The sequence below is a fragment of the Clarias gariepinus genome, chromosome 23, assembly GCF_024256425.1.
Source record: "Clarias gariepinus isolate MV-2021 ecotype Netherlands chromosome 23, CGAR_prim_01v2, whole genome shotgun sequence".
Taxonomy (NCBI): domain Eukaryota; kingdom Metazoa; phylum Chordata; class Actinopteri; order Siluriformes; family Clariidae; genus Clarias; species Clarias gariepinus.
Window position 1 is genome coordinate 1,825,798 of NC_071122.1, and position 27,603 is coordinate 1,853,400.

The 27,603-nt window shown below is 37.9% G+C and overlaps 1 protein-coding gene across 1 annotated transcript in view; it reads right to left on the bottom strand.

Moving 5' to 3' along the window:
* Positions 1–8,710: 8,710 nt before the first annotated feature.
* atf6 (activating transcription factor 6) overlaps positions 8,711–27,603 on the bottom strand; it is a 44,187-nt gene continuing 25,294 nt past the window's right edge. The window contains exons 8-16 of the mRNA XM_053484016.1: positions 22,108–22,293; positions 21,526–21,617; positions 19,330–19,455; positions 19,108–19,221; positions 16,957–17,056; positions 14,432–14,499; positions 13,482–13,593; positions 10,960–11,044; positions 8,711–9,583 (exon numbers count right to left, since the gene is read on the bottom strand). Of these exons, the coding sequence (XP_053339991.1) occupies positions 9,387–9,583; positions 10,960–11,044; positions 13,482–13,593; positions 14,432–14,499; positions 16,957–17,056; positions 19,108–19,221; positions 19,330–19,455; positions 21,526–21,617; positions 22,108–22,293 (1,080 nt within the window). The 3' untranslated portion in view covers positions 8,711–9,386. The remainder of the gene's footprint in view (positions 9,584–10,959; positions 11,045–13,481; positions 13,594–14,431; positions 14,500–16,956; positions 17,057–19,107; positions 19,222–19,329; positions 19,456–21,525; positions 21,618–22,107; positions 22,294–27,603) is intronic.

The window sequence follows — 27,603 nt, forward strand, 5'->3', positions numbered from 1 at the left end:
GTTGTTACTAGTAACTATATGAATCATACTTTGTTGGTCATTGTCTAAGTAGGATTCATCTGATTTACTCTGTTCAGTGTTATCTTTAATTGCTTCCTGGTAGTGCCAACTTCAGTCAGACACCGGCAAAAATCAGTACATGGCAGGTGGAATTTGCTGCATGTACCTCTATAACCACCATAACACTTACAGTGATTCGGAATTTGAGCGCACTTCATAGAGGAGGGTCATTGGACATCTAATCTTTCAATCTTCCAATCTTCATCCATGACCAATGTGATGGTGCATGAATGTACTGAGGAAGAGACCTACAATGTCTCCATGATAATTTGTTTGTTTAATGTGGTCTTTTGCCTGTTAAACCAGCAAGTCTTCTCTCTCTCTCTCAAAAGTGTTTTGTGAGATGAGCAAAATATTTAAACAATTTTTAACTTAATAAACAAACAAGGGCTTGATGTATGGAATTATATAATGACATCGTGTGTTAGACTGCTGGAAGTTTAGTATAACAGAAGTTGTCTACGTTATCATGGACTCTAGTTGAGCACAGGGATAAGTCAGCAGGTGCACAGGACAGAGGGGGGTCTGGATCATAAAGTCTTCACTATTTGGATACAGCATGTGTATCCAAACCATCATGAAGCAGAATCTAGCTAGAGGTGGTCCTTATCTGGATGCTGCAAGATCATCGCATAGTTGGCCTTTGTCTATTGAAGCTGGCACAATTTCCAGATGCCTTGGGATAGGTAGAAAAATAAAGAACAGGTAAAAAGAATTAGCATAGTTGCCGTTCAGGATATTAGCAGCACTAGATAAGATTATGCATTTAGATGTACTGGACTACTAGGTTATGGGATGAATTATGCATATGTCGGATTAAAGAAATGTGTCTTGAGTCTACTTTTAAACTGGTAGACTGTGTCTGAGCTCCGAACACTGTCTCGAAGGCTATTCCAAAGCTTAGGAGCTAAATATGAGAACGCTCTAGCCCCTTTTGTAGATTTTAATATTCTGGGCACTAGTCTGGAGTTTTGCGATCTTAAGGAGCGTGGTGGATTGTAATGTGTCAGAAGACCAGCTGGATACATGGGAACTAAACCATTTAGAGCCTTGTATGTAAGTAATGCTAAATTGTAATTAATTCTAAGCTGAACAGGTAGCCAGTGCAGGGATGATAGTATTGGGGTTATATGTATCATATTTTCTGGATCTAGTGAGAACCCTGGCGGCTGCATTTCGGACTAACCGTAGCTTGTTTATTGAGGATGCAGGACAACCACCTACTAATGCATTACAATAGTCTAGTCTGGAGGTCATGAATGCATAAACCAGCTTTTCCGCATCAAATATGGATAAAATGTTTCTCAGCTTGGCAATATTTCTAAGGTGGAAAAGGGCTGTTTTTGTAATATTGGAAATATGATTTTCAAAGTTACTGTATAACATTACGCCCAGGTCTTTCCCTGAGCTAGTAGTAATAGTCCTTCTAAACGCTAGCTGAATTGTGAGAGCTGGTGTATACTGTTTTTTTGGCCATTAAATAATATCTCTGTCTAATCTGAATTTACTAAGAGAAAATTAACGGTCATCAAATCTTTTATACCTTGGACACATTCAGTTAATCTACACAACTTGTGTATTTCATCTGGTTTTGTTGATATATATATATATCAACTGGGTATATAATAACTGGGTATCATTAGCATAACAATGGAAACTAATCCTATGTCTTCTAATGATGTTACCCAAGGGAAGCATGTATATGGAGAACAGGAGAGGTCCTAAAACTGACCCTTGTGAGACCCCATATTTTACTGGCATTACACCAGACGGTTCTCTATTTAGATCTACAAAAAGGTATCAATTAGACAGGTAGGATCTAAACCATTTTAATGCTTGTTACTAAATACTAATGTGATTTTGTAAGCAATCGATGAGAATATTATGATCGTATAGTGTCGAATGCAGCACTAAGATCAAGTAAGACTGGTATCGAGATGCAGCCTTGGTCCAAAGATAAAAACAAATCATTTGTGATTTTAACTAGTGCAGTGTAACCTGGGTGCTATGATGAGGCCTGAAACCTGACTGAAATTCTTTGAGGATATTGTTTTCCTGCAAGTATCAAATATTTAAGCTGGCAACACCTTTTTTAATATTTTTTATATAAATGGAAGATTTGAAATTAGTCTGGAATTTGTTATTTCATTCGGGTCTAAATTCAATTTTTAAAGAAAAGGCTTAATAACTGCCAATTTGAAAGATTTAGGGGCGTGACTTAAATATAGTAAGGAATTAATAATGATTAGAAGAATGTTTATATCACTTCTTTAAGAAATCTAGTTGGGATTGGATCTAACCAGCATGTTGTTGATTTAGCCATGGTGATAAGTTTGTACAGCTCTTCCTGTCCTATATCTGTAAAGCATTGTAAAATCTAAACATGGAGCTTTAGGCTGGATTGGAACATGAGATGCTATTAAATTTATTAAGTTAAACATCCATTATTTTCTCTGCAGATATCATAGGTTTTGTAAGTCTAGCCACTGTACTAAATAAGAACCTGGGATTGTTCTGGTTTCTTGCTATCATTTGGCTCAGGTGCACACAACTGACATGGTGTTTAGTGTAAAAAGCATGGGCAAACTGAAAAATGAAAAGTGTAGGCAAATTTGTGATAGCTGGGCTAACAGGCTAACATTGCTAATAGGGTAGTCGGCTAGAAGTTGGTGTGCTGGAAAACAATTAAAACTAATGATATACTGTAACAACATTTCGAATTATTATATTATGAAATACTTATTTGTCACACGATCACTCTTCGTAAGAGGATAAAAAGTTTGAATATTAAGATGGATTAAGCTGGAAAATTAGGAATTATAAGTCAGTCTGAATAAGCAGTGATGTTACTGAAGTTCATATGCATGTGGAGGCAGTAGTGCGAATACTTTTTGAAATATATACGTTCCTGAAGTGTGCTTGTAATCCAAAGCACTTATATATCAATGTGATTTTTCCCATAAGAAATAATGTAAAATTCATTCCACAACCCAAAAATATTCATATAAAAATTATTAATACAAAATATTGGTTATATATATTAAATATAATAAAAATAAAAATTCACATTCACATTCACATTCAGTGACATCAGGGCTTTTTAGAAGTCTTGCATGCTCACACACACACACACACACACACACACACACACACACACACACACACACACACACTAAAGGAAACACTGCTCTGTCAGGATTCTTTTCAAAGGTAAAATGCAGCCAGGCGCAAATCAAATGACGTCTTTGCTCGCCGCACTAAGGACACATGTGAACTAAGAATCATGTGAACTCTCGATCAGTGCCGGATTTTATGACCGCCGAAAAAGTAAAGGGTGCTGTGTCTTCCAAGACAAGGCTTCCGCTCCCAGCTGGGAAAGCCGTACAGATGAGGAGTGTCTGGTAGATAACCACCTCCTGCCACATCGATGAAAGCTAAGAGAAGTTGGTTCAGCCAATCATGAGAAATGAAAGTCAAAGAACATGGATGAAAGGATGCATGTTCCTTCCCTTTTTCTTTTCCTCCCTCCTCTTAACCCTTTCTCTCCTCTTTTTTAAAATAAAATTTTCCCTTTCCCTTAAGACCTTGTGTCGTGTTTGTCGTGTCACCTGTGCGTCAAACTCGTTACTATACAGTAGTATACGTAACCAATACTATATAGTGGAACCTAGAGCGAGTAACCCAGCTTGTGAGCGTTCCGTAAGACAAGCAAAATTTTTAATACATTTTGCCTTGTTAAATGAGCAAGTCTTGATTTACGAGTACCAAGTATCGTCGAGTATTATGAAGCATGCACTTCGTGTTTTGCATCGACCATCAGGTGATCACAGCTGAGTCAATGGTTCTTCTTTCTCTCGCACTGCAGAAATTGTGGGTAGTTGTCTCCCATGCTCAGTCTCAGTGCACGTGCACCACTCGTATAGTCAAAATTTGAGCATGTGTGTACTGTTTACTATAACACTGTGACCATGTGTGCACGCAAAGCATCTTTTGTGTGCATGTGTGTGTGTGTGTAAAAGTCACCGTTCCCCACACATGTTCTTTAACGGCATGTACTGTTTATTATAAGGTTCCTTGATAAAGATCCTATTTCTCTCTGTCAGACTGCACTGATTCCGTTAGTGTGTGTGCGCGAGAGTGTCATTAGAGAGTGTGTGCCTCCTCCCTCCTCCTTTAACATTCCTTAAAAGTAAGCATCAGGTGGTGTAAGGTTGGGGGATGGGACGGGTATGGGACGAGTATGGGAAGGATTGTATTGCCACTTTTTTTAAACTTGGTCCCCATTTACGACCATTTCTGCATGAGCGGAACTAATACTTAGCAATGAATATTTTTATTTCGTTATGAGACTCATTTTTAACAAAAAAAATGCACAAAACAACTTTTTTCACTACTGGGAACATGTCTGTCTGGAGCTATGCCTCGTCAATAAACGCAAATGCACATACGAGATGCACAAGTTTAAGTAATGTGTATATTTTGGAGCATACCTTATCTATAATGTTATTCTTGAGAATGGGGTCAAAACATGTTTTCATTTTTTCAATAAAAAAAAAAAAAAAAAAAAAAAATATATATATATATATATATATATATATATATATATATCAGGGCTACTAAAACATTGAGCAGTGCGAGAAAGACAGTGAGTTGCACAATCAACTTGCAGGCATCAGGATCAGCATGTGGGCGGAGCTGTGGGTAGCCTCTAGTACGTTATAAGAGAAGAGATCTTTGAAAGATATCAAATGTTTTACAGATATAAAACCGAGAAATTTAATTGTAAACATTTATGCAGCATTTAACACTTTTAAACCAATTTTCACATCTTTAAAACATTTTTAAATTAAGCAAGTTTTAGCATCAAACTCTTTTCGAATCCACTGTTTTTAATTTGTTGAGACCACTAAAATTCTGATTTAGGTAGCACTGTCGCCTTGCACCTTCAGGGTGCGTGTTCAATTCCCACCTTGAGTCTGTGGGGATGGAGTTTTTTTTTTTGAAAAAATTTTTGTCTTGTATTTTTATTACTATTATTTTTATGGTCCATATTTTGTTAGGTTCTGAGACACTGATAAATCATTTTCAGAAAATGCAAGTCACACCCTTAAAATGTATGAACCCTGCAAGTAACAGCACAAAAACATCTGTCTGGACTTAAGCAGCAAATAACATTTTTTTTTTTATAAAATGGTATTTTTTACCAAAATGCACAAAATTAAAGTTGTCCCTCAAATGTCACCATGAAGTGACAAGATACAGGATTTGTCCTAGGGGGTTTGGCTCTATCTGGGGCAACTTAAGCCCCAAGCCCCAAGCTTAGGTTCAAGCTAAAATTTCCAGGCTAGAAGAAACAGGAACAACACAGCCTAAAAGCATCAATTAGCCAACTTTTGTTTTTTACTTCCTGGCCATGTAGTGTGACTTTCACCACGCACACTTCTTTCTGTAGTTCCTGAAGGCTTCTTTAGTGCGATACTTTTAATACACTTTAGACTGTTGAGATGGCATCCAACACTTTGATCCTTCCACAGAACTTATGCAGTGCAGTTCTGGAATTTGGTTGTTTTGGCTTTCTCAACATAACATAGAAATAATAAAGTTTAATTCTGATATTAATAAAGCTAAATATTACAGTATTCCTGACAATAATCCTGGAATTATAGTACTGTAAAATCTACTAAACCTTTTTTTTAAGCAATTCTTATTAAATAAAAGGTTATGACTCTGTGCTTTCATAAATAGAGAAAGAGAACAACTTAACCATGGACCTCGTAAAGTCGGGGGGGTGATAAGGATGATTTCAATGTTGGGGGCCCAGATTAAGCTTTTTGAGAAGCCCAGAGTCTCTAGCGGCACACCTGATCTTATCTCTTTACCTGATCTCTTAAGCTTCAGACATTTTTCTGATTCCATGTTTTACTTCAACAGTTATTTAGTTTCAGTACATCCAATATTTAATTCACATTTACACTCAGATGTACAATGACTTTTGAATTTGTACCTATAAATGGGTTGGCTAGGGGCCAGGGGTAGCTCAGTGGTTAAGGCATTGGACTACAGTTCGGAAGATCCCAGGTTCAAACCCCACAACCACCAAGTTGCCACTGTTGGGCCCTTGAGCGCGGCCTTTAACCCTCAACTGCTCAGATGTGTAATAAGATAAAAATGTAAGTCGCTCTGGATAAGAGGGTCTGCCAAATGCCTAAATGTATGTATTTAAAAGTAAAAACCAAAAGTACAGTACAGTGCAAAAGTCTTAACAAAAACTATTCCTTACAAATACATTACATAAATGCACAAAAAAGTCTGGCTCTCTGTGAGCAACAGTGAGTGGTTTGGGACTCACATTACAGTATTGTATATATTTGCATAAAAAAATTGAGAGGGATTTTTTTCGTATTAGTACTGTACCATGTTGCTGAGCAGTGTTGGCAATTACAACTTCAAGGAATAAAGGAGGAGGAAGTTAGATGATTTTTTTTACTTGTACTTTAATTTGGTCCATTTCAGTAAAATCACTAAAATATGCAGAACCAGGTCTGAGAACCACTGGGCGCGGCCATGCAATCGACTATTTTCTCTCTGACCTGTCTGGTGTGATTCTTGGGCTTTATGATGCTGATTGTTCACTTATGTTCTCTAACAATAGAAACAGCTTTATTTATACTCATATTAAATTACACACAGATTTACTTTATTTACTAATTTGGTGCCTCTGAAGGCAATTGGTTCGAATGGATTTTGGTTTTGGGTATCGGAGTGAAGAGGACTGAATACAAATGCACACCACATTGTCCAGATATTTATTTGTAAAATTTTCATTTTCCTTCCACTTCACAATGATGTACTACTTTGGTTCGTGTTAGTCTATCAGATAAAATCTCTATAAAATACATTTATGTTTGTGGTTGTAACGTGACAAAATATAGTCTGTAGTGCATCACAGTTTGTTGTGAATCAGGTGCCCACGCCTGACCCGTCTCCACTACTGAAAGCTCCTAGAATGGGCACAAGAGCACATCAACTAGACCATGGAGCATTGATAGAAGTTGGCCTGGTCTGTTGAATCACATTTTCTTTTTATATCATGTGGATGGGAGCATCGCTTACCCAAATCATCTTTCTTAAAATTGTGAAACGGGAATTGGTGGTGTTCCCTGATGGCAGGGGCCTCTTTCAGCAGGATAATGCACCCTGTAACACAGTGAGGTGTTGACTTGGCCTTCAAATTTTCCAGATCTCACTTCCTAAAAATCAATCTGATCGAGTGTCTGTAGGACCAGAATAAGAACAGATCTTATTCACAGAGGCTCCACCGTGCCTGGATCTGCAACCGACAGCCAGAGACTACACACCCTCTGAGGACTAGTGGAGTCCAGTAGGCAGGTGGTATTAATCTTATGGCTGATCACTGTGTGTATATTCAATTCAATTTGATTTGTATAGAGCTTTTACCAGTGGTAAAAAACTTTACAACTCTTTGACAACAGTGCATGTACATTCTATATGTACAGTATATTGTTGTTAGATGAAATGCGTCAGCCACAAATGTATGAATGTAAAATCAAAACAGTCTATTTTTATCTAGCAATAAAATACTTCTAATCTTGAACATATTTCAAGATTTGTGTTTTTACCGCCAACACACTGAGCCAGATTCCACCCTTCTGCTGCAAAACAGTGTGTGTGCAGTAAGAACTGTACTTGGCAGGAATGCAGTAGGTAGTAAGGTTGTATCGTCACCTTGACATGGAGCTGCTGTGCTTTTTTTTTTTTTTTAAGTATGACAATTAGCAAAAAAAAGCCAGGATTCAAGATTCAAAGAACTTTATTAATCTCAGAGGCAAACTGCTTAAAGATTCGCAGCAATTAAGCATTGATCAGTTACCTAAATCCTCTTATGGACTTCACTAATACCAGCATGGAGCAGACTTATGTTATAACTGCGTTGTTCTACATCAAAGGAGTTCCCACAGCACCCTCCTGGGGTTTGTGCTATGACCATGGTACTGTAGGTCTATGCCAAGGTGTAAAAGACTACAGTGTATTTTAAATGTAATTTTAAGTTCATATCATTTTCTCTGGTGATTACCACGTTCTTGCAAAAGTTATCAAATTTGTATTTGGTTATCTGAGATGTTACATTCAGAAAATTTAGTATTGATTACTGGATCTAATTCCTCACACTATCACTTAGTGATGAAAAGCACTGCACACGCAGGTGGAGCGATCTGATTACCAAACATGGTAATAACTCAGTTCAACCTCATCGGACCTGGGTGAGCTTGTGAGAAAATTTATGACATGACTCCACTGAGAAATTGACGAGGCTGCAGCTAGAAAGTAGTATGAACTTGATAAGAACATTTTTTCCATTTTGACCCTGCAACGTCCCTCCATATTTTAAGGACACAGTAAGAACTTCATGTTCCCAACCCCAGTGAACACCTTCTGGGTTGAACACAGACTGAACCCCAGACTTCCGCACCACTTTACTTCGTCAGCAACTTCAGTCAAAGAACTAGGACATTAAGGTACGACCACACATTCTAGTACTGAATCGGAAACAATGGAAACCTCAGAGCAAATCAGAGAGGATTTTCTGTCTTCATTACAGTTAAAGAAGAAAAGAACCATCATAAAAACCCAAACTTAACCATATCCAGTGTTTATTTCTGTCTTGAATTATTTCATCATACATTTAAAAACAGACAAAATAATAGCAACTGACCAGCATCACTTAAAATCATACAGTGCATAAGCAGTTGTACTTATTTTATCTTCATTTGAACCTACAATTTTATTTTTTTTTTTACACGAGAGAAAGTAACATTAGCATCTTTTCTATTTTGTGCAATAATTACACTATTAAAATAAAATTTGCAGTCATAAATTTAAAGTTTTGTATATGTATCATGTTAGCACTTAGTTATATAAACTAAAAATATTCACAGAGCACAAAAGCTAAAATTAAATGAGTACAAACCACATACACACACACACAAATCAATCTAAAACGTAAAAGAATTTGAATCAGAGTAGAATGAACACACTACTTTACAACAGAACAACAAATACTCTTGTTGTACAATAATGTACAACAATATTGTTTCCTGAGAGCTTTAATGACGGTGTGCATGCAAGTGTATGTGTGGGTGGGTGGGTGCTGTTCCTAAGGGTTTAGTACTTGGCCCATCATTTTTTTTCAATCATATATAATTCTAAAGTAAGTTAAAATTCTACTTATTATTTTTGGAAAACAAAAGTGTTCAACAATAGAAAAAAACATGACAAAAGTTCTTCTAATTGGTCAGTTTCTGAAGTCAAGCAGAGCCCACGAGGACTCCGACAGAGGGTGAAGCGGGATTCTTATTAGGAGCAGAGTGGTAGAAAGGTCCAGTTTCATTGACCCTCAGGATCGGTGGGATACTGGAGGACTTGATATGAAGGATCCTGGTGTCCATGACCTCACATTCGATCTGCATCATCACCTCAAACTCCTTGTCCTTTATCAAACTTTCTGTAATACATAATAAAGCGCTTTTTACACCTCATGTTCATTGATACCCCAGAAAAAGAAGTACAACTCTCCAGCTTGAAACACGTTAATGACATGAGATCCATCCTGCAAGTGCTAAAGGTTAAGTGACGTCTCAGGACACCACCTTGAGACACATCTCACCACAGTAACAAACACTTAGTAATGAACAAACTGAGCTCTGAGAACAGAAGAGTCAGTAATTTATAACTGTTATATTAACAGTATTCAAGTTCACCTTCAAGAATTCAAGTATTCAAGTTTTCAAGACTAAGGAGCAAACCAAATCCAGGACATGGTTATATAAATATACAAAATCTCTACAACAACTAGAAGACATGGTATTTACAACAATGCCAATGGTTTTGATTACACTTGGGATGACTAAATAGAATATAAAATGTCCAAAGCTTTCGGGTTCCCCTGTACCTGTGGCCTGAGTCTTTGTTGGGACGTTCTAGATAGAACCAAATAACCATACATGTGACCTGCCTTAGATTCTCTATTAAATGTCCAAGTGTAGTGAGTTTTGCGTGTGCAGCACTAAACTGAACATTCAAAAGGTGGTGTTTTGCACTCTGACTAGTTTAATTAAATTATAAACGACATGAGAACATAAAGAGACTTTTCTTGTACAGATTAACCACATCAAACAGAAAGCCCAGGCAGTAAAGTTCATTTTCTTAAAAGCAAATTGCTAACTGAAGCTAATCAGATTGAAGCAAAAATCCCGAGCACTCTCCACCACGCTTTTCTTACAGAGTCACTGAAAGACTTCCATCAGGGCAAGCATATGAAACCTCTTAAGCAGGAAAACTAAACTGATGTGGCATGTAGCTGGAAGAATATGAAGCAGATTTCAACACAAACATAACACAAGGAGATTATTTGAAACTGTGGCATCCTGCCATCTGACATTTAATGCCATTTAATGCAATAGCCTTGGTGCATCAGTTACAGAGAAATGTGTAGCCCAGTGATGGTCAGAGTTATTATAAGGAAGCATATTAAATTTTTCACGCAGAAGGGTTATAGGATTGCTAAAGTTACTTTTTTTTCCTGAACTAACACAGCCTTGGGCTTATTACATTTATACACACAACAGGAAAAAAAAAAAGGAAAACTGTTTAAAATTATGAACAAATGCTGCCTGGTAGCACATGGGGAACAAAGGACATAGAGCTTAATGTTTTAAAATGTTATGGCTAATCAGTGTATATGCGCCCTATATAGTAAAACATAAATCATAAGAGATGCATGCACGCAAGGCTTTCTGCACTTTTGTGCTCATATCTCAACTTGCTCCAAGTTTGTCGGTCTGTCTGTCAAAAAAAACAAAAGAACTCTTTGGGTCTCACCATTTATATTCATTGCTGGGAGCACAAGGGACATCTTTGGTCTGCTTCCTCTGTTGTGGTTAGTGGCAGGAAGGAGAAGGTGATCCTGGGGTAGAAATAGAATTTAAAAAGCTATATATATATATATATTTATTATGTAGTTATGTAACAAGACAATTAGATTGCACAAAATGATCAGTTCTGGAGGGGAACTGATCATTTCAAGACTTTAACTTTTTTTTTTAACTCATTTAAAAGGAAATGTTTAAAAATGGGTAAATCTGTTTAAAAAAAAAGACAATAAAAGCATAAAAGTTTGCGTAAGTTTTCAGTTATCCAGCTACAGATCATAATCAGACTTGCTCTAGTCTCACTGTACTCTTTTTGTTATCTTTATCATCAGATTTATCCCTAGTGACCTGATTTTACTTTACCACTGGAAAACTTTACCTTAGTCCTTAAAGCTGTCAAAGCACTTGTTAAAGATATGTGCATGTGAAGACAGTAAAAAGACCTTAGGTAAAAAACACAAAAGCAAAGTGGCTTTCCATCTACAGCTCACTGCTCAATACAGTCCTGCATGATCCTGGAGCACCTCTGAAACTTGTGAAACCAGGGCTCACTGAGACTCATTAGCGCCACTAATGAAAGAGAAAAGCTCTTCACGCAAATCAGGACTGTTTCAGTTCTGTTTTCATATGGGCAGGGATGAGGTCTTCAAACTCGGAGCTTTCCCAGGGCTACAGGTTCTCTGAAAGCCAATAATGTTGCAATCTGCTTACATAAGCAAAAGGGGAACGGAAACATTGACGGTACATGTTGGAAATGTTAAACGGCAACATGGGAGTTGAAGCCTAAAAAAAAAGAAGAAAAAGCCAAAACAAAACAAACAAAAAACAAAACTGGAGTCCAATGCAGGATGCAGAGATCTAGAAGGAACAGAACAGCAGGGAGGATGGGACTAAAAAACCACCTAGAGACCCACACCCTAAATTCCAGGAAACACAATACACAGAAATAAATAAGCTAATAATCTCCGTCTTCATCAAATTTTCCCCATTTTCTGGCATTCCATTTCCCAGAAAACACAACCAAGTCGATGTTGGATGCAAGTTTTTGGTGTAAATTTCCAAAAATCAATTCAATCTTGTAGCTCAGGAAAGTGCTCCAAGAATGAACATGTCTTCATCCTGCATGTTTTTGATTACAAAGGGAAGTGTGTTTCATATGAATATGATATTAAACACTGCTGGCCTCAAACTACTGTTCTAATATCCAGTACTAAATGAATGCCTCAAGACTCGTGTGTCCACGTACAGTAAGAACAGTGTCCTTAGAAACACCAGAGTCCTGGTCATTAGGTTGTCCCTCAGGGTCTAAAAGTGGACTTAAGAGATGTTGCTCAAGATCGAGGCATTGGAGTTAGACTGAGGAACGCCATATCGGATAGACCTCATCTTGAAAAACAAGTCCAGTGTTTTCTGACCTGACTCATGAGAGCCACAACCCATTTCTGCACAAGACACTGAAAGCCAAAAGTACTCTGAAACCAAAATGCTTTTGAAATTCCGCAGTTGGACAATTTGGACTCTTGTGTGTGGAGAGAGCATCTATTTACACAAGAAAAAGCAAACAGGTCTCAGAAGTGTTTTCAGATGCATTACTCATCTACTGCAAAAATAAAGAAAAAACTAATTAGGAACATCGTTTAACCCGATATTTTGTGGGAAAGAGTGAAAACACAAACTATGAAACACAGGTTTCCTGCAGCTTACTTACAGTTTAAACGTCGAACATAAAATGAGCCATACTAGAATAACATCAGACTTGAGGAGAAGTGAAACAAAAAATTTCAACTTTTCAACCACATCAAAGTGTATGATCTAAATAACACACACTGTATAGGGGGAAAAATGAAAAGGTATCCGAACTTGCGGCAAAAGCCGAGATAAATCCTTAAACATGGTCTTGATAAATAAAAATCTAAACCAATCAACAGCCAAGCTCTTGAGGGTCTCCAGTCCTCTAAATAAACCTACAGTCATCTGCATTTTCATCCAGAACTTTGTTTCTTCTTGCACACATTCATGCACCTATGAATCAATAGGATGTTTTTAAAGGCACAACTCAATGTTTCCTACTCTAAATGATACCATATGGTGGTTTTACTCTTACTTTAAAGAGGCATGGAACATTGGAGCCAGTACTAAAATATAGGATTCCTGTTCCAACTTCTTCACATGCTCTTCATTAATAAAATGATTTTGTTTACAGGGTGAGTCTGGGTGTGATAGCTGAGCTGTAGTGTCTAAGACACTGGTTTTCCTCTACAGAGCTTGTGGAAGTGCGGTAAACATTTTGGCTTAGAGGGGTTTGGGAACAGGCCAGTGAGATGAAGTGGGTTAGAAGCTGCCGTGCACACGTCTTGAATTATAATAACTTTCACACTATTAATATTGCTTTAACTCCTACTACATTGCTTAAAACCATCGCGCCTAAAAATGAGGCCGTGCAGCGCAAAAAACTAACACAAATCTACTTACTCTGCGGAAAGAGATCACATAGAAGGTGTCTCCTCTTCGGTTGATCTCATCAAAGAAATTGCTGTAAGTGTGGTGAGGGGCGTAGTAGACCTGCAGTTCGTTGCCTGAATGCCTAAAGACATGTAAATATTCAGCCTTAAGAAATCAGGCACAGACACAAAAGCTTATGATGAGTGTTTTTTAAAACTCTGAGTCAAGGAGGTGAGGTCCCTAAACATATTTATTAATTTATAAAAGTAGTAAATATGATCCAAAGTAATCAAATAGTGGCAAAACTTTTAAACACAGAAACTGCATTGCAAACACTACCATACAAAATAAAGATCAGAGAAATGAGTTGTTATTGGAAACATTTGGGTTTTGGGAGAACGATTCCAAAATAACTTACTTAATGTGTTTACAAAAACCAAATTTAACAAAAAAATGTAAAACCCTGCTCAAATTAAACCCTGTATAACATCACAGACACATACTGTGTCATACTGCTAGATCAGTGTAAAAGAGCACCAAAACTTGCCGGGCAGATACCCAACATTTATGCTAAAAATGTGAAGAAAATATAAAGATTCTTTCAAAAGGACTGGAGAATGGTGTTGCTCCACAGTTATGCATTTCATTAAACACAAGCTGAGCACACAGTCTGACCTTGACGAGATAAGGTCAGGACATTGTAGCTGTAACAGATTTACAGACAGCGTTTTTAAGACTGTAGGCATTTCCACTGTGCCAATATCTAAAGCACTCCTGGCAAAATTTACTAAGCTGAATCTTCACACAAAGCCATTAAAGTCAGTAATCTTATGTTTATTACACACGCATGTTTGTCTGCATAATTTATATGCACAGAAATAATTACTGATACTAAGGGGCCTGTAGTGGGTTTACAGTAACTTAAAGCATCAGGTCAATTAACAACAACAAGCTTGTGCTGCATATTTGAAGCTACTCACTTATCAGAAGAGTCTGTGTACTGCACGGTCACAATCTGAGCCACTTCCGCTTTCTTACTTGCCATTTTCTTTTATTAAAAGAAAAGAAAAAAAGAATGAATCAGTTATCTATAGGTACATACACACAGTAAGGTCATCAATCAGCCACAACATTACCAAGTTAACTTTGATTATCAATTATATAGAAGTACTAAACTGGTGACAGAATTATGAAGACTCGTGGCTGCGAGGACCGAAGGTCAGACGAAATAAAAGAAAATCAATGCTGGTCACAACAAAAAGGCACAAGAACACCCACTGCACCTCAGCCTGCAGCCCAAGGGAAACCTTCACAATACACAGCTTACTGGTTTGCATTTGATGGTATGGCTGATCAGTGTGTGTATTTTTATTTTTATGTCGAATTATGACATTTTTTTAGAATTTCCCCCTGAAATTTAGGATTAAATCTTAGTAAAGATAAAAATGATTCACAAAACATTTTAGACCTTAAAACAGCTCCTAAGGTAAAAATAGTTAAGAGTAGAGAGGTGGACTTTTAAGAGGCTTAAGAGTTTCTATAGCAAAGGACAAAATGGCGGAAAGAAGAAATATTCTCCAAACACTAAAAGGAAGGCTAAAAGTAAATACTGCTCCTCTGTCCAATTTGGTTTTCTTATTCTTTTACTTCTTTACATCCGTCTTGAATTGTTGGCTACATACTATCCAAAGTGCAACTTAAATAGATGTCCTGTAATCATGTAAACTGGTAAACTCTGAGCCATTTTGCTCCCATCAACCTAAAATGAATTACAAGTAATAAAATCAGTACGGTAAATAAATGTAAGAACTTAAATATAGTAACTACTCTGTTAAAATTGGTTGCTTCAAAAGTAGACACATTTTTAACATTTGGCTGTTTAATTATCTTTAAGGTATTTAGCCTATAAGAGAAACTTTGCATAAAGTAGCCTGTAGTCATGATTATACAATTTTTTTATATACAAACATTAGGATATTACTGTCTATTCTATTTTCACAAAGAGCGCATTTCAGGACCTTTACAGAGATTAGAGGTTATTTTTTTATCAACCAATCGCAGTCCTTGACCACACCTCCTCACTAGGATTGTAAGTTGCTCGAAGAAGTTTCCTAAATCACTTTTAGTCTAGGATTCCCAGCTAGGACTTTTTAAGCTAAGATAGGAGCTCCCTAAAGAGCTTTGTGAATATGGGCCCTGATCTCCAAAATATACTGTACACCTCCAAAACTACTAAAAAAAATTAACAGTGCTGAATTAGACAAAAAAGGTGTCGATGAGTGCCTCACTCTAATGTAATATGATTTACAGGTCCATTTCAGTAAATTAGAATATCATCAAAAAGTGGATGTATTTCCGTAATTCAATTAAAAAAAAATGAAATTCATATATTATACAGATCTATTACACACAGACTGATATATATTTCCTTTTTTTTGGATGATTATGGCTTACAGCTAACAAAAACTTAAAATTCAGTATCTGAGAAAATTAGAATATTACTTAAAACAAACAAACAACAAAGAAAAAAAAAACAACTTGACTACTGAAAAGTATGAATGTACAGCACTCAATACTTGGTTGGGGCTCACTTTCCATGAATTACTACAGCAACGCGGTGTGTCATGGAGGTGATCAGTTTGTGGCACTGCTGACATGTTATGGAAACCCAGGTTGCTCTGAAAGCGGCCTTCAGCTCTTCTGCATTGTCGGGTCTGGTGTCTCACATCTTTCTCATTACGGATACGTCTGTGTGTGGTGGCTCTTGAAGCACTGACTCCAGCTGCTGTCCACTCCTGTTGAATCTCCCCCAAATTCTTGAATGGGTTTTGTTTCACAATCCATTTAAGGCTGCCGTTATCCCTGTTGCTTGTGCACTTTTTTTTTTTTTTTTTTACTTACCACATTTTTTCCATTCAACTTTTCATTGATGTGCTTGGATATAGCACTCTAAACAACCAGACTGAGAGACCATTTAAAGGCTCAGGAAACCTTTGCAGGTTTTTTGAGTTAATTAGATGATTAGAATATGACACCATGAGTCTTCAATATTGAACTTTTTCACAATATTTAAATTTTCTGAGATAAGAAATTTTGGGGTTTCATTAGCTGTAAGCCATCATCATAATTAAAGGAAAGAAACACTTGTAATATATCAGTCTGTGTGTAGTGAACCTTTACATCATTTTAACTTTTTGAATTAAATTATGGAAATAAATCAACTTTTTGATGATATTCTATTTTATTGAGATGCACCTGTATATAAGTGTATAAAAATATCTAGTCAAAAAGACAACCAGCACACTGCCTAAATTTCCTTTCCTGTTGGTTACTGATAAATACAGTAAGATAGGCATAACATGGAAGTGAAAATAGGTCAAATAGAGATCAGCAATTAATCATTTTAAATGTGTAGATGTTAACAGGCCTGAAAGCTTTTCCTAGATGGAAACATGTGGAAGCAGAACAAATGACAGATTGGCTGAGTGCCTCTGATCACTAGTACCGTGATTGTTCTGGCTCTAGAGTGAGTGCTGCTGTTTCGCTGGTTCTTTGTGCGCTCTGCCTCGTGGCGGTGGACCCAACCCCTCAGCTCACTGGCTATCCTAAACATAAAGAAAAAGGAAAGTGTTTAACCTGCTTAATGAGCATTTTATGCGATTAAATGTTTAACAGTAACAGCTGGATTTCTCCAAGACCCACCACTATGCTAGTGAAAGGTAAAAAACGCAAAGAAGTGCAGCAGTCCATAAAAAGAAAGATTGCACTGATGAGCTCAGCAACACAAGATCTAAAGTGGATGATGCACGAAAACCCCTTTGCAACATCAAGCCAAGTCAGAACACTCCATTGTCCATTTATCCAGGACAGAGGAGCCTCATAAAGAAGAAATTGCAGGTCTGTAAGAGCCAGAAATCTTGCTTGTTTGTAGGTGACCAAATTTTACAGAGGAATTTACCAATTAATTCATTAAAAATTGTTTTTTTTCATCTATCATAGTTGAGGTATACCTATGATGAAAATCACAGGCCTCTCTCGTCTTTTTAAGCGAGAGAACTTGCACAATTTGTGGCTGACTAAATACTTATTTGCCCCACTGTAAATACCTATAAATTAATTGATGGCTGTTTAAAAAATTATTTATGTCCTGAGTTTCTGTCAACACTATCAGACATTTAAAAAAAATTAGTCAGGCAATCATGTGGTCAACCTAAACACCAAGGGCCCCTTCAAAACTCCCTGGGTGTTCTAGGTTACTGTTCACGTTACTGCTCAGGTTCTTTAAATTTTTATAATTTTTTTGTATATTTTAAAGATTTGACATTTTGTTTAGTTTAAAGCATGATTCAATGCTTTGGAAGGGGGCACACATACTCGCTAATTCATACACTATAGGCAATTTGGAAATGCCAGTTAACCGGTCACTGCTGCCAAACGAGCTTTAATCAAGTAATGTGAAAAAAAAAAACCTCCCTTTTTAAAAAAAAATTAACAAAAAAACTAACCAAAAATACTTTTTTTATTTTAGATTTTGAATCCATTTTTAAGAAGAATGTGAAACAGAACAAAAATGCTTAAAATGATCTGAAAACTTTTTTTTGGTACTGTTTTTGTCTGGTACTGGTACTTGACTAACCAGTATAACAGGTAGAAAAGAATATAGAGGAGAAAATAAAGGCCTCTTCATTTTTATGTTCTTATGGAGCAGATTTAGTCACCTGACCTCAACCCAACTAAGCTGCTTTTCATTTACTGATGACAAGACTGAAGGTAGAATGACCCACAAACAAGCAGCAACTGCAAGTCAGGAAGACAATTTAAAGGTATGTGGTTCAGATTGATCCTGCACTACAAACTGACAAAAGAATTTTCTAGGTTGCTTAAAACTGATTATAATAACTGCAGACAAGTATGTGGTCACCCGTACAGTGGAACCTCGGATTACGAGCAAAGATTTTGAATAATTTATTACTTGAAAAACGGGCATTGTCTTGGTTTACGAGCACCAAGTATCATGTATCACGCATGCGCTTCTTGTTTTGACGCCGAGCGTCATGTGATCACAACTGAGCCAATGGTTTTTCTCTCTCTTGCGCTGCGGAATTGTGGAAATGACGATTGTCTTCCTCACTGGGTCTTAGTGCTCGTCTTTTACTGGTATAATCAACATCCGCGTGTGTACTGTTTACTATAACGTGTGTGTGTGAAACATATTTTATTTTGTGTTTGTAAGCTTGTTTGCACAGCACACGTGTGCTCATTAGAGGGTAAAAGTCCATTTTTTTCCCTCTCTGTATCAGCCTGTCGTGTTTCATTTCAGCTTTAAAAAGAATCGCAACAGAGCAGAGTTTCTGTTTAAGGCAGAGAGTGTGTGTGTGTGTGTGTGTGAAGCCGGGAGGGAGAGGGGATTGAAGGGGGGCTGTAAAGGCAAAAGTGTGTGTGTGCGCAATTCGATACCGTGCTCCTTCACGCACAACATTAAACTCGCCTAAATTATTTCTCATGGGAAAATTTTATTTGGTTTACGAGTGTTTTAATTATACTCGTAATCCGAGGTTCCACTGTATATGGTTCTTCCCCAGACTGTTACCATGTTACCATAAAGAAATTGTTTGTGTATAAACACTGTAGTGATTTGCGTATGTTCACTACTGACTTTATGCACTTGGTCCTGTTTACAGAAGGCTGGCAAGGAGGAGGAGGAGTTCTGAGAAGGAGTGGATCCCTTTTAACCACCATAAGAGCCTTTTCCTCTGGCATTGATTCCAACCTGCAGTAAAGAAAACAGTATGAAAGACAAAATTACAAGTAAAAAATGAGTCAAAGATGGAGGGAAGAAGAGACAAAGATGCAGTTTAATAACACATGATAATCTTACTTTTGAGCAGACAGAGAATCATGTATGCTGTCCCCCATGTCACTGTCTGACGAGAAGCCCAACAGATGTCTGCTACTGGGACTAGGGCCTGCTGCAAAGCTGGAGTTTCCATCCTCTTTAAAAAGACTAGAGAAATAAAATTTAAATAAATTAAGTAAATTATTTTTAAATTTTGCTGCATTATGTGAATGAATTTATCAAAACATACAACTAAAGCTTAAAACTCACTCCAAAGCATCTCCACCCAAACACGAGCATGTGCAAGGCCTGGACCCATAGGGTCTGTGCTGGTCGTTTTTGACAGTGTGTGTTTGTAGGTCTTGCACATGCTCGTGTTTGGGTGGAGATGTTTTGGAATGAGTTTAAAGCTTTAGTTGACTGTTTTGATAAACTGTTTGGACCCATAGTGTGTCCCTAAGTTGTCTGGACATGTAAATTAACATTTAACTTGCTTTAAAAAAAGAAAAAAAAAAAAAGATAACCCTTGCATCTCAACTGCAACTTGACTTATGACTACTAGCCAGCAGTTTGCAAAAAGTCACATGTCATGGAAATACAGGTACAACATGTACTGTATATCCATTCAGAGCTGTATTCCATTTTAATATCTCGTACTAATGAGAGTGTCGTAAGTTTACATCAGGACTCTGTGGTGCCGAGTTTATGTGTGAAAATGATTCCTCATGCTCCCAGGACCACTCCCCTACAATCGGAGTTCTGGAATATGCCACTGGAATATTCAGGTAATCACCTGACTTCATTTTTTTGCCACATACTGTTGCTAAGCCTCGACCTAAGAAACTGAAGTGACCCCAGATCATAACGCTGCCTTCAGGTGCTTATACAGTGGCCAAGATGCATGATGGGTGCATCGCTTCATGCACTCCCCTTCTTACATCGCTCTGGAATAGAGTCAATCTGGACTCATCAGACCACATGACCATTGTACACTGCTTGAAAGTCTAATCTGTATTCTCTCTGTCAAACTAAACCTTTACCTTACTGTCACTATTAAACATAGCTCTGATTTTTAGTTAACATTTTTACCAAGTATTTATATGAGAAAGATCTCCCATCTTTTTTTCTTTTATATTTCTTCGGTAAACTCTAGGGTTAAGCATTCCAGGTGCTGGACAGTTCCCAAATCTAGCAATCTCCTCAGTTGCTTGATACCGGACAATAACTTTGGCCCTTCTGAAACAAAGTAACATCTTTTTCATGAGCATGGGATACATCTCCCAATATGGCTGCTGGAGAAATGAGAATCTCCACTATTTCAATCCATCAGTTAGAATGAAAAAAAAAAAAAAAATGTTGCAGCTTATACAGTACATATTAATCACTGCATTAATTATCCCATCGAAGATGCTTACGTATTAAAAAAAAACAATAGTGGCCATGCTGTGTGGCCATTAAAAGGGTCAGTGAATATAGAAAAGAGTTTTGTGCAAATAACAAGTAATAAATATTGTGCAAAAAAGCAGTTACAGGTTGGTATGAACAATTGGTTCTTGATCAGTGCGTTTGCACGTGTGTGTTCACCAGTTCGGTCCCAATGTTTTGAGGTAGTTGATTTTATACAAGTAATTGCGTGTGCATGTTTATCAGTCCAGTCCCTTTTTGCTAAGGAGACGGATGGCTTGTGGAAAGAGCATACTAGCATACTCACTAAATAAAATGCAGCATACTGACCAAATAAAAACCCATATAACAAAGATCAAACCAATAATGCTGCACTGAAAGCTGAGATATGCATGACAGGTGTTCAAGTGAAACTAGGACTTGATAAAAATTTCTAGGTAATGTATGAAGGCATAAAAGCGATTGACATTTGCAGGGGATTATATAGAAAAATAAAGGAGAAATAATCCTTTCTTTATAATGGAGCTAAAGCTTCCTGTAGCCAAGCTAACACAAACTGTGCTGTCTTTAGTGCTTGAGCAAAAGCTACAGTATATATTATACATGGAACTGGTGTCATGACAATGCAGACATTTGGAAAGTCTTTTCCAATCTCTTTTCCCACATAAAATTCTTTATAGACCAAGAACCTTTTCCCATCTGAATAACATTATAAGCTTACAATTAGGAAATGTCATTGTTTATTTAAATAATAAATCATAGGAAAAAACTCTCAATGGATTCCCACACAGTCTTCAAATTCTTTTGCATGAAAGACAGATCCACACATCCTACCTCATTGGTGCAATGTTGATGGCCAAGGAAAGCAGGACAACCATGAGACACACGGCCCGTCGTTTTGGAGCAGTTGCCTTAAGAATGGTGTTCTGTACACAAGCACAGAGGAAAGACACACATCACATCACTGTATGGTTTAAACACAAGCAATAGCTTTAAGACTCGTACACAAGAAGAACTTTTTGGAATTGCTAGAAGCCTCCAGGAGTGATCGTATGTGTAAATATAGTGGGGCAGTGGTTAAGGCTCTGGGTACCAGCCCTTAATCCTATCGGCTACAGTGGGCACAGTATCCTGGCTGACCCTGAGCTCTGACCCCAGCTTCCTAATAGGGATATATAAAGAAATCATTTCACTGTGCTATAAGGTACATGTAATGACCAAATAATTGAATCTTAATCTTTAATTTCAGGAAAAATTAGCTGGATTTTGATCAGAAGTAAGGACAAATAAAATGTGCTTCATGGTGCTTAAACTAAAATATTAATTGTGTGTTGAACAAGTCCCTGCACATGAGCGGTTACTAACAGAAACAATATCATTACATACTGCACCACAGTCTAGTATTACAGAACCTACTTCATTCATCAGTCCCTCCAATTGCCTTTTCAGTGTGCCATTTTCATTTTTTAGCTTCTCATTCTCAGACAGTGCAACTTTTAGATGGGCCTCCAAGGTCAGCAAGTACTCTTTCTTTTTCTTCCGTGATAGAGATGCAGACTCTCTGTTCTTGATCATCCGCTGTTGTCGTCGTGACATGCTGGACTGGAAGAAATAAAACATTAATTTAATTTTTCTGCCAGTACAGATGTTTGTTCCTCTCTTTTGTACAAAAAAAAGGCCCTGTTCTTTCTCCTGATTAGTGTTCCACATCCCAGTGGGGTCTGTTGGTGGCCTGGATAACAGCACTTGTGGTTAACATCTGCTGTTTAGCACTGTAGAGTTGTTACTCCTTCTACATGCCACACACTACACACACTTGCACAACAGAGCTAACATGAAAAAAGTGCTTCCAAAATATCAACCGCACATTACTTTTCCCACCAGAGGAGAGCAAACGCTGGATCACTGTTTTATACTCCATAGAGAGACTGCTATAAACCCCTCCCCCTGCCTGCTTTCGGGAAATCAGACCACTGCTCAATTCTACTGTTACCTGCATACAGACAAAAGCTAAAACAAGGTAAACCGGTTCTCAGAGACATTCATAAGTGACCAGGCTGCTCACAACATGCTAATGTCCTGCTTTGAAACAACTGATTGGCAGATGTTCGGGGATGAGGCTGATGGCAACATTAATGGATACACTGACTTTGTTATAGGCTATATCAATAAATGCACTGATAGTGTTCCTAAATCCACCATCTGCTTCTACCCCAATCAAAAGCCTTGAGCTAATCAGGCGATCCGCAATAAGCTGAAAGCAAGGACATCTGCCTTCAACTCAGGGAACCCTGAAGACTAGAAAGCTGCCAGATATGACCTCAGGAAGGCTTAGAGATGCCAAGAAAGAGTTCAAGGGGAGGGTGGAGTCCACTCCCCACGGACAAGATCCAAGGCGTTTGTGGAGTGGAATACGCTGTATCACAGATTACAAAGGAGGAAGAAAGAATGTAACGTGCCACTTAGCGCAACACTTCTGGACAAGCACTTCTGAGCTACACTCGGTTTGATGTCACAGCGACTGCCACTGAATCATACATGAACAGGAACGACCCTATACTCATTCTGGAGATGGCGGAGGTGAAACGAGAACTCAAAAGACTTAAATCAACAGAACCTGATGGCATCCCAGGCCAGGCCCTGAGGACATGCACCGACCAACAGGGGGTGCTCACCAGTATATTGAAACTTCTCACCGAGTCAGTCGGTGACCCTATCATCTTTAAAGCATCCACCATTTTTCCTATTCCTAAAAAACAAAATCTCCCTCATCTTAACGATTATTGATCAGTGGCACTAACATCAGTCATCTTGTGCATCGAGAGGCTATTAAAACATACATTTGCTCCATCCTCTTTGACAAACTAGACCCCCTACAGTTTGCATATAGACCACACAGGGCCACAGATGACGCTATCACCTTAGCTACACACACCACTCTCACACATCTGAACCAAGGGAAGATAAAGTGAGAATGCTCTATGTCGACTACAGTTGCATTGAACACAATCATCGCCTCCAAACTAGTTAGGAAATTTACTAACCTGGGTCTGGCCATCTCCACTGGCAGCTGGATCTTTGACTTGCTGACCAGCAGGTCACCGATTTTCAACATCATAACATTATTTTGAAAACTAGCGAAGATTTGACTTTTGAAGACTTTACCAATGCATTAGACAAAAAAAAAAAAAGAATATATGAAAACAAGAGCATGTTTCTCAGCATGTGAATCTAAGGGCAGCGTGTCTCTCGAAGTCCAAAAATAACCATTCGGATGGCTTCATGGGTGTACGCCCAGTCCATTTGGAATTCAATGTTCAGAGCACAGACCAGACCAAACATCACTCCTAAAACTGCTACACAGTCACCCAGGCACTTAAGGACTACAGTCCTCTCCAACACCTTTGCTATGCTCCTCTAGTAGATCCAAAAGGCCAGCCCTCACACCTCTAAACCAATCCTCCACAGCAGAGCTCTGGTTAAAGAAACATGAGCCGTTTTGTAAAGGAAAAGGTGATAAATTTTACATGGCTGATGAAAAGTTGGGCCAAGTCAACCCTAGAAAAACATAATTAATTGAGCCCACAAGCAGTACTACTTGAGCTGACGTAAATGCTTGAATTAAGTAAACTTAAATAAGCTGTCCAACTTAATAAACTTTGCGTTTAGGTGTTGTTTTTTTTTTTTTTTTTTTTACAAAGACTGAACATGTCTAAAGTGTCCCTTTAGCAGGGATCTAACAGTCCTCATATGACTTTGTGTACACTCGGTTACACATCTGACAACTGTCTGAGTATCTGTCAAAGCAACTGCTTTCCTTAGGCAAACAATGCTGCACAGCTTCAGCACAAGTGAGGCAAAAGCTGTAGTGTGAATTAGTGGTGTATAGTAATAGAAATAGTGATAGCGATGGCAGAGAATTTAGGAGAACGGCATGGGAATGTTCGCTAACCTGAAGAGATGGTTTGGGGGAAAGAAGGAAAGTTTTGGTTTAATTAGGAACTTCTTTTAATTTAGCTGACGCAAATCTGAATGGGGACCAGACTAGAACCACACAACAGAGAGAAAAGGAGAGAGACCCCCCACAGCCAGGCCTCGTTAAGTGCTTGCCCTCAGCATCTCCTGAGAAAAAGTGATAGAAAAGCTCCTAAAGCATGAATCTTTGCCATGGACAGAACCTGGGAACAAACAGCACGTTTCAGTAAGCAGAGGTCAAGTGGCTGGGTATTAAACAATGGTAGGCTGATCTGTAAAGGAGGGAGGATTGTTGGATGGGGGACGTTGGCACACCTTGACAAAAATCAGCAATTAATGTGACAATAGATCTGGACTGAGACAAAGAATTCATAATCAATGAGGGAACTAGTAAAGCTGTCAATAGGGTTCATGGTAAGTGTGTGCATCATGTGTGGTACATGTGCTTCGTAATACATGCAGCTGAGGTTAGAAGTTTACACACACGCATCACAAAGATGACGATCACGGCAGTACTGGGTTCTGGGTACTGGATTCCGCTGTGAATTAAATCCTTAAGGAACCTTAGAGTTCAAGGCTCTCTCATTTTTTCCTCTGAAACTGCACAAATTTTTCACCTTCACATCAACAGTTTCTGAATGGTCACATTACACTCAGTCGATGCACCAGTTCGACGCATCACTGGTTACCAATTACAAAGAGTGACTTGGTTTTAACTTTGACAGTCAAAAATAAATCTACTATTAGAAACATATTTGGATCCAACAGAACACAGGGGTTACAGGTCACAGCCCAGTGATGCTGTTTTTATAGTCAAACCAATTCAGCACTCAAATCGCTCAAATCAATAATTAAACAAATCACTTCTGAGCATGAACAAAAGGCAGTCTGCACAGATTCAGTTAGATTTCAGCTGCTGTTAGCTAGCGAATCACAAGACTCAAAGAGGAAAGGCTGAGAGTTTTAACAGAGACAATGCAGATCAGGTACACATTCCTGACATCTAGATAGAAATCATCAACTCTCTCTCTTCTCCATTGTGACATTGAGCTGCTGTGGGTGGTTTTCTTGGAGCTGTGCGTGTCTGTAAGTGAGTAAGAGAGAGAGAGAGAGAGAGAGAGAGAGAGATAGAGAGAGAGAGAGAGAGAGAGAGAGAGAGAGATCTGCCACGTCTAAGCAAAAGACTCTGACCCACTGTACCTTTCATGAAAAAATGCAAAAGACAAAACCAGAAGGAGAGAAAAAGCCCATGACGGACAGAGAATAACACACACAGCAGCCTTTTTATTGTGCAGTACACACTACACTCTTAAACATCAATCACAGAATCACTAGCACGGTGGCAAAAACACACACACACAGTAAATAAATACTGTATACACATCTCAGGATTAAAAAGGAGGAAATGGCAGAAATTATTTACATACAGAATTAAGCTTCATCTGATCACATTTCAACAAAGAATGATCTTACCGTGCTAACATACAGCTTTTGGAACGATAGGAATGATTTTCTGTGGCTATGACTTGACCTGATGTTGACTGTTTACAGTTTTAAATATCATCACAATGCTGGCTTTTACTTGACATACGAATGCCCTGCCTCAATAATTTTTCACCTTTTGAGCTACTGAAATTCTGCAAGAAATTTACACTTCCTGCATACAAGCGAACTTAACCGAGCAGAACCGAACACTGGCTAAGCTGCATGCCCATAGGGAGCCGTTCAAAACATGCCTGCAGCAGTGGAAAGCCAAGCGACGCAAGTTTTTTTTTTTTTTTTGCAGTTTGTATAAGAAATTTCTTTGGGTCGCAAGAATGTTAGCGAGGACGGTAGCAAGAAGAAAAGGAAGCTTTCAGTTTCATTTTTAAAGCAGCCAATTCCAAAAATACCATAAATTAGGGTTAAGTGAGGTTTAATTATGATTTATTTATTTATTATTTATTACTTAATTTATGTCTTTTCTAAATGTTTTGATCTAAATGTTTTTAATTAGCAAAAATATAATTATAGTGTTGGAAATCTGTATTATTAGTAATATTTTTGTGTGGCTGAAATGGATTATATGCATTTAATTGATTTCCTGTCAGAAATTTGGAGTTTAAGTAGAATTCAGTTATTAAAGATGTCACTTTCAATTCTTAAACCAATGACCCCAGATACTTAAATTCTTGAATCTGCTCTATATGAATGCCATTAAGATACAGTGGGATGCATAAGTCCGGGCAGCCTTGTTAATCTTCATGATTTTTCTGTATAAATCGTTGGTTGTTATAATAAAAATTTCCAGTTAAATATATTTTCTCAGAGACACGCACAGTGATATTGGAGAAGTGAAACTAAGTTTATAGGATTTACAGAAAGTGTGCAATAATTGTTTAAACAAAGTTAGGCAGGTGCATAAGTTTGGGCACCACAAAAAATTGTCTAGTGAAGGGATCTAGTAAACTCAATATTTAATAGATCCTCCTTTTAGTAAATTAAAAGCCTCCAAACGCTTCCTATGGCTTCCAATGAGTCTGGATTCTGGTTGAAGGTATTTTGGACCATCCCTCTTTGCAAAGCATCTCTAGTTCATTCAGGTTTGATGGCTTCCGAGCATGGACAGCTTTCTCTAACTCACATCAAAGATTTTTTTATTATATTTAGGTCTGGGGACTGAGATGGCCATTCCAGAACATTGAACTTGTTCCTCTGCATGAAAGCCTCAGTAGATTTTGAGGTCGTCTTGTTAAAAGATCTAGCCCCGGTGCAGCTTCAGCTTTGTCACTGATCCCAGGACATTGGTCTCCAGAATCTGCTGATATTGAATGGAATCATGATGCATGATGGAACCACCAACATATTTTACTATAGGTAGCAGGTGTTTTTCTTGGAATGCTGTGTTCTTTTTCCTCCATGCCCCTTGTTATGCACAAATAACTTAATTTTATTAAA